The sequence below is a fragment of the Monocercomonoides exilis genome (assembly GCF_001643675.1).
Source record: "Monocercomonoides exilis strain PA203 chromosome Unknown scaffold1-2713096, whole genome shotgun sequence".
In the NCBI taxonomy this organism is placed as follows: domain Eukaryota; phylum Preaxostyla; order Oxymonadida; family Polymastigidae; genus Monocercomonoides; species Monocercomonoides exilis.
This window is the reverse complement of record NW_027150546.1, coordinates 1,751,847-1,760,000: the sequence shown is the minus strand read 5'-3', so window position 1 is coordinate 1,760,000 and position 8,154 is coordinate 1,751,847. Positions and strand designations below refer to the sequence as shown.

The 8,154-nt window shown below is 42.7% G+C and overlaps 2 protein-coding genes across 2 annotated transcripts in view; one reads left to right on the top strand and one right to left on the bottom strand.

Moving 5' to 3' along the window:
• MONOS_5036 (putative Protein kinase domain) overlaps positions 1-3,928 on the top strand; it is a gene marked incomplete at its 5' end in the record, with an annotated part of 7,586 nt that extends 3,658 nt beyond the window's left edge. The window contains 2 exons of the mRNA XM_067875154.1: positions 1-422; positions 657-3,928. The exon at positions 1-422 is cut by the window's left edge and continues 1,431 nt beyond it. Coding sequence (XP_067736451.1) covers positions 1-422; positions 657-3,865 — 3,631 coding nt within the window. The 3' untranslated portion in view covers positions 3,866-3,928. The remainder of the gene's footprint in view (positions 423-656) is intronic.
• A 1,107-nt stretch (positions 3,929-5,035) lies between these two features.
• MONOS_5037 (uncharacterized protein) lies at positions 5,036-8,147 on the bottom strand (the record flags this gene model as incomplete). Its single annotated transcript, XM_067875155.1, has 2 exons — positions 5,036-7,072; positions 7,223-8,147. The coding sequence occupies 2 exons, from the start codon at positions 8,145-8,147 to the stop codon at positions 5,244-5,246; spliced, it is 2,754 nt and encodes a 917-aa protein (XP_067736450.1). The 3' UTR covers positions 5,036-5,243.
• Positions 8,148-8,154: the final 7 nt, after the last annotated feature.

Below are 8,154 nucleotides of genomic sequence, written 5' to 3'. Positions count from 1 at the left end.
CAGCGGTGCTCTTCCTCCTCTCGTCGCCACCTCCCTCACTTCAACTTCAGCTTCAAATTCTTCTTCTTCTTCCTCCTCCTCTTCCTCCTCCTCTTCTCGTTTGTCTTCCACTTCGTATTCTTCGCTCGCTTCCACTCTGCTTGCCACTGCTGCGTTGTCTCCAACTGCCATCACCCCTGTCTCAACAGCCTCGTCCTCTGCTTCTATCAGCAATGCTTCCACTTCATTGTCTTCTTCTTCTTCTTCTTCTTATCCTTCTTCTCATTTGAATTCATCTTCTCTTTCGAATTCTTCTTCTTCTTCTTCTCTTGCTGCTGGCTCCACACTCACTTCAACCAGACTGTCCTTCCTTCTTCAGCAGACACTCAGAACACAGACATTTCAGTCTCCATTCGATTCAGTCGAAGATGGGGAGAATGGAAGTTTTATTCATAATGACAAATTTGTTGGTGATAACAACTTCTATTATAATGAAAATAGCAATAATAATAATAGTAATAATAATAGTAATAATACTAATAATAATAATAATCAAAATAACATTAGCATTAATGATCACAATAACAATAACAATAACAATGCCACAACCTCCTTATTCACCCGTTCTTCGAGTGTGCTTGGGATTTCTGACTCTTCCACCGACCGCCAACGATCAGCCAGCTTTTCTCTGCTGGCGTCGATGCCGGCGCTGGCGAAGCTGAGCAGCACAGCTGACACACAACACATGAAAGTGTACTCAGTGAAGAAGAAGTGGAAGGCGTCGTCTTCGTTGGTGAATGTTCAGGGGAAGCAGGAGAAGGAGGAGAGGGAGGAGAAAGAGAGGAGGAAAGAGAAAGAGGAACAAGAAGGAGGAGGAGGAATTGATGGGGATGAAGAGAGAAAGGGAAAAGCTGACAGGCAGCGTATCAACGGGAGGAAGAGCAAGTTATCAAGCTGCTGGGAAGAAAGAGAAGAAGGAGAAGGAAAAGAAGAACAAAACAACATATTCAATGATGAGTTTGAAAAGGAAGACATGTGGACAGATGATTTCCTTCCGCAAAGGTCTCCTCTTCCACCAGCAGAAGTCGGAGAATCCAAGACGCTTCCATTGCCTGCCAATCTGAACCGTTCTCAGCCTGTCTTGCTTTCCTCTGCGTTGGAGGCAGACATCGAATCCTCTCTATTTGTCACTGACATCGTCACCCCTGATCAAAGCACAGTTTCTCCTTCTCAACTTTCAAACAGTTCGAATTATCCTTCTGTGAATGCAGGAAAGATTGCAGACCAGCCAAACCGCCTTTTCCTCCCACCGCATTTTGCGAGTGTTCCTTTCAAAGAAGCAGCAATTCCGCAGCGTCCGCGTCCGAACGCTCTGTCGAAACGGCACCCGGCTGAGAACATTTTGAGCAGGAAGAAGAAAGCTAATGCGAAAATACTGGCGCTGCTGCCTTCGTCGCGGTATGGGGAGAAGAAGAGCGAGAAGGAGGAGGAGGAGGAAGAAGAGGAGAATGAATATGATGATGATGAGGAGGAGGAAGAGGAAGAAGAAGATGGTGATGATGAAGAGGAGGAAGATAATGAAGATGAAGATGATGAGAAAGAAGAAGAAAACGGAAAAATTAAAGATGAAGAAAAAGATGCAAAATCAAAAATGCCTTCTTCAGAAATCAAATTAAAGGAAGAAGAAGAAGAAGAAGAAGAAAAGAAAGAACAAAAATTTCCATTTGGCAGAATGCAAAGTACGACTGATGAAAGCGACGAGCCAGACGAGATCATATACGAATCGTCACATGAATTTCGTGGTCAGTCAAAAACGCATTCATCTCCTCTTCTTTCTTTGTCTGCCATTCCATCTTCATCTTCATCCTCCTCTTCTTCTTCTTCTGCAATCCCAAACACGAAATCACATGAACAAATAAAAAGCAATGCTTTAGAATCTCATTCTTCTTTTTCTCCTTCTTCTTCTCCTCTACTCCAAGAATCCTCCTCTGCTCCTCTTCCAACAAGCACTCACCCTCTTTCTCCTCAAACAACAACAACATCATCATCATCATTTGCTTCTGATTCCTCTCCTCTTCCATTGGCACGCAAAGAGCCCTCTCTCTCTTCTCTTGCCAAGCAAAACCAAGCCATTCACAATCAGTCAACACATTTGCCTTCATCTCATCATCCAGCCAGACAAACAGCTGCGCCTTCAACTTCTGCAGCAGACACAGATAATTCTGCTCTTATCACACCAAAACATTCATTGGATGCCCAGACTCCTGTGAAGATTACAAGTTCTCCTGCTTCTTTGTCTTCACCTGTGATTTCTTCTTCTTCTTCTTCTTCCTCTTCTTCTTCTCCTTCCTCCTCTCGCCATCTCACCTCCTCTTCCTCTTCCTCCATCCATCTGAAGCCACTCACAGCCACTTCTTCCTCAACCACACACAGGCCCTCTTCTCCTCCTCCGCAGGTTCGTCTGTCTTCTCCCTCAAAAATAGCGAAAAGACCTTCTTCTCCTTCTCCTTCTGCTTCTTCTACGGCTGCTTCTTCCACCCGGAAACCGATTTCTCCATCGGCACACAACAGACTCAAACCACTGAGCAATGCGAATGGCAGTGCTGATGGTACAGCTGGGAGTGCAAACACAGAAATTTCGGCTTCTTCTTCTTCTTCTTCTTCTTCTTCTTCTTCAACTTCATCATCGTCGTCGTCTTCTTCCTCCTCCACCCCTCCTTCTTCTGCCTCTCGCTCCACACGCATCCCCAACCCACCAACCTCCCAGCAAATCCCTCACCATCCTCTGCCTGACAGCACGTCTTCTCCTTCTTTCTCTCCTCTCCGCCCGCCTTCCCCTTTCTCAGCTCGTCCAGTGTCACCTCGCATCATCTCTTCTCCTGCCACGCCAAGCAGAGCCCACCGCACTCCTTCTCCACACTCCAGTCAAATAAACCAAATGAGTCAAATGAATCAATTAAGCCAAGTTAATCAAGCTGGACAGCAAAATTCATTAACCCCTTCGTCCATTGCATCTCCGCCTTCACCTTCAACGTACAGCAGAAGAAGAGCGCTGGATGTTCCTTTGTATTCGTCCACTCCGCTCTCAACACCTTCTTCTTCCTCTTCTTCTCTGCTGCCTTCACCAATCATCACATCTTCTGCTCACAGTTCATCAACTGCAATGAACGAATCACAGTTGCATTTTCCTTTGCCTTTGCATCATCGCCTTCCTCCCTTAGCACACAATACGCTTCCTTCCTCTGCTTCTCAATCAACAGCAGACAAAACAGACAAAATTGACAAAACAGATCAATCTTTTATAAAATCATCTTCTGAACCACTCAATCTCTCTTCTGCTTCATCTTCAGTCATTGACGGATCAAGTTCCATTGCACAAAAACAGAATTCTCCGCATCTTCGCCCCCTTTCTCCGCAAATCCGTCCTCATTCGCCTGCTTTACAAACATCTTCTGTTTCTTCTTCATCTTCTTCATCCTCTTCTGTCTCATCTGCCTCATTGCCTCAGAACACTCCGTTTTTCTCTTCGCTTTCGTCTCCTTTGCAGCAGCCGCACAAACAGCAGGCACAGAAATTGAGGTTGTCACTGCAGATCCCTTCATCAACTGTGGGAGTTGGGCAGACAAACCATCAGGCGCTATCTCCACTCCCTCAATCACCTTCTGCTTCTTCTTCTTCCTCTTCTTCTATTTCTTCCTTTTCACATGCTTCTCTTCCCCCTCTCTCTCCCATTCGCCCCACAACTCCTGTTATTCAGGCGCTTTCAGCAAAGGACAGCTTAGCAAGGAACACTAAAACAGGGCAAGTTTCTTCAACACACAAAGAAAATTCACCGATTACTCCAAAAAAATTGAGAAATGTGAAACAAAACGAGATGAAAGGTTGAGTGTTTATTTGCTGATGTGAAAAGTTAATTCGAGGAAATTCTGAAAACTTTGAATAAATCATTGCGAGCAATTCTTCATCATTTATAATTTAATTCTGTTGGATAAAATGCTCACAAAAGTTGAGTCGAAATAAATTTGGGAAGAATAAATTATGCACTTTGGAAAAAGTTAGAACGCTAATTTTTTTAGTTATCTCTTCATTTTTGTTGGCAATTAATACAAAGAAATTGCTGTAATATTTCTGAATAAAACTTTTGAAATTGAAAATTTTCTGTTTTCTGTTTTTTTTTTTTTTTTTTTTTTTTTTTTTTTTATTTCTAATTCTGTTTTCATTGATATGGGCTTCTAGAGAAAGAAGCCTTTAATAATATTCGCATTTAATTTTTATTTTTTTTTTTTTTGAAGAAAGTTGATCGCTTTTTATGAAATCTTTTTTCTTATTTCGTTTATTTTTCTTCTTATGTTTCTATCTTCAACTCAAATAAGTATTTAAAGTCAGAAGTTGTATTTTTGGTGTCAATTCATAAATTATTTACGGAAATTTCTTTTAAAAGCGCATTTAAGGCAAACTTCTACGAAATTGAAAAAGGGAATAAAAAAGAAAAAATAAGAATTGAAAGTCAACAAAAGCAATGCAGATGACAAATTTATATCTTATTCATCAACTGCAAAAAATGCGAGCTAATGTAATTAGGTGGGAAAAAATTCTGTGAGCAAGCTTCTCTCACCATCAAACAAGATGACAAAAGAAGCATTTTGGCCAAATGTTATGGAAATGCATCATGCAAGAAAGGATTGAGAATTGTAACCAAAAATATTTCAATTATCCATCAAAACACTTTCGGGGATGTTTGTGTACATTTATCTTTAAGAACAATCACTAGACAGAGAAGAAAAGAAGAGATTTCTCTTCCTTTCACAACTTCCTCATTATCGCAAACAACCATGTTTAAACGACGATAGAAATGACTGAAAATGCTAAAGAGAAAAAAGCATAGAAGAAGAACAAAGAATAGATTCAAATGAAAGAGAAACAAAATTCTATTCATGATCTTCAATTTTTCCAGACAGCAAAATCCGAAACTGTCATTGCTAATGTTTGCTTCATCACAAAACTGCATTTTCTGTCAAAAAGTTCAAAGAAGAGTAGAAAAATTGTTAAACTTATGTATTTGTTGCAATTTTATTTTCAAAAAAACTAATGTATTTTTTCTCGAAAATTATCGAATTGAATATTTCTATAAATCATCTATAAAAATGGAATTCAACATCTTGAGATTACAAAAGAATTTAATGATACGAATAATTATTTTTTCATTTTCAGCAATTGAGAAAATCACAATATTTTTAATTCCAACAATTTTGCACAATTTTCACTTATCTCATGCCTCTAACAGCAGGTTTTGAAGAAAATCGCAAGTTGTATGGACTTTGATGCATTTGTTGAGGATTCGAAGAGTACTGTCCATTTATCGCCATATGCTGTGGAGTGTTGTTATATTGGTTGTTCCGTTGTGTTTGTGCTCCCATCTGTTGCTGCTGCTGTCTATAAGCAGGCATTGTCTTCATCATTTGCGACTGCTGAAACGACGTTGGGCTCATTTTAATCGGATATTGATTGTATCTCCCCATGTTCATTCTTTGTGGCATCCTCATTCTCGATAGCGGCACATCCGGAATAACCGGCTGTGGCTGTGGAGCAACAGGCTCAGGCTCAGGTACTGGTGTTGGTGTTGGTGTGGGTGTGGGTGTTATTGGCTCAACTGGAGTTGGTTCTGGATCAGGTGATGGCTGTGGAGGTAGGGGTGATGGATGAACACCTCCGCATCGTCCAGGGCAATGCGATGCACATTCTCTCCAGCTGTTCTGGCACGCCTCGCGGCACGTCCTCTCCTCATTGTCGCAGCGAAGGATGCAGCCAACATCTCCATTACATTCAGCCACACACTGCTTGTTCTTCCCATCGCAGTCCATCAGACACAGCGAGCGCTGCTCGTTGCAGCTGTCACAGCACACTGTCGACGCTTCTCCATCGCTAGCAGTGCCCGATGTACTTGCATCAATCTCCTGCGCCTTCTGCTGTGCTACACACTCATCGCGGCACCGCCTCCTTTCCTGGTAGCACCCAATTTCACACTCCACTGCGCACCCACAGCCAGCAATGCACACATCAAACGAGTTCTCACAGCCTTTCACACAATTCGACTCAGAAAGCGCAAACGATACAGACAGCAGCTCCGTCGGACATGCAGCGGCACAGCTGGTGAACGAGGCATCGCAGTCAAACAAACATTGCCTCCTTTGTTTCCGGCACTCCTGTTCGCACTCAACAAGAAGCTCCCGCGGAGTCTTCTGCGCAAATGGAGTGGGTTGAGTATTTTGTGATTGAGCTGTACTTCCAAAAGCAGTCTGAGACGAGCTATAAGCCGAAACAGGGAAACGGGAAGCAGAAAGAGAATTGATTGGTGGTTGTGTCGGTGCGAACTGGCCAGATCTGTTGGGAATGAACGACCTGTACATCCCTCTTTGCATTGCCATCTGAGCCTGCCTCCTCTCATCCATCTCGCGCTGCTTCTGCATCTGCACTTGCTCTTCCTCTCTTCTCCTCTGCTCTTCAATCATCTTCTGCTCGTCTTCCATCTTCAGCTGTGCTGCAAGCAATTCCGCGTTCTGGTAGCACACCGCAGAGCAATGCGAATACTCGCCTTCGCACTGGTTGTTGCAGTGCCTCAGCTTCTTCTCACACTCATCTGTGCACGAAGCAGCAGTAAGCGCCTCGCACTCTGCTTTGCAGTGCTCACTGTTGGCAAAGCAGCGGTCGTTGCAGAGCCTAAGGAGCACAAGGCATTGGTTGCGGTCTGGATTGGCTGCTGCACCAGAAGGAGAAGGCGAAGGGATGCTGACGGGACGTGTGAAGGATGAAGAATACGAAGATGATTGTGATGATGATGCAACGGAAGATCCAGCGTAATTGTTGCTGTATGAATTGTAAGGTGTCTGCTGACGCATCATCGATGGATGGACATTACCAGCATTTTTGTATTGAGGATCAGGAGATGGTGCGTTCATAAGCGATCCACGCTTCAGTGTCTGTGTGAATGTGGGCGATTTAAAGTAGCCGCTTGGTGGAGGACCTGAAGAAAATTGAGGCGGAATTGGTGTGTTTGTTGTGAATTTGCCTTGTCCGAACTTTTGATATGGCAGAGCTATAAAAAATAAAAGGTTCGATATTGATAAAAGAATAAGGAATAAGAAACAGAAACAGCACAATGTTTATGTTGTGTTACGAATGAATATCAGATTACGGCCAAATTTTTTTGTTTGAAAAAACGAATAAAAAATAACATCATTCACACCTTGAAGAGGGTAGTTTTGCTTACCCATCAAAAATCTTCCTGAAGGCATTCCAGCTGGAACAGCGTTCTGCATCGGGCGCTGTTGAGTCTGAAGCTGCAGCTGAGGTGGTACAGGTGCTATTGCCTTTGTGATTGGTGCTCCGTGGATGCAGTTGATATAGTCGATCTGGCACACATCAAGGCAGTTTTCTTCCTCCATAATACACTCATCTCTGCACAGCCCAACATCTGGCGTGCAACACGACAAAAAGCATTCATCAAATGCTGTTTCACATAAATTCAAGTCGCTGTCACGAACAACTCTGCACCACGTCAAGCAATCTTTGTCCTCAGATCCACATGAAAGTTGGCATTTTTCATACGAAATATCCACCAAGTTTATACATTTTTCAAGATCCAAAATGCAAAGATCTGTACAACTGCATTGCGGTTGCGTTATAGAGCAGTCACCTTGGCAAGTACTAAGATCAGATGTTGCAGCTGTTTGGCACTGGCTCCTCGTTTCTTTGCAAAGATCTAAACATTTTTCAGCTCCTTCGCTGCAGCGGCAAAGAGAGACACAATCATAATAATCATTATTGCATCCAGCTGTTGCAATATCAAACGCTGCAATGCAGTTTGCTAAGCATGTTTGAGTGGATTCTTCTTCATTTTCTCCTTGTTCCGAAGTTCTATAACCGAATGATGGATCCGCTGAAACAAAGTTGTGTCCATGTGTTAATTGCCTTGGAAAAGCAAATGCAAGAGAATTTTGCAATTTGGATTGATCATGGCATTTAGGCTCCGAAGATATAGTGGATGGAATGGATATATAGAGATGATCTGCTGCTTTCACAAGTTCGCACGCAATCCATTCAAAAGAATCTTGAGACAACGAATATGTTTCGAATGATAAATATGCACAAAATGCAAAAAGCAAAATCATGCGAAAA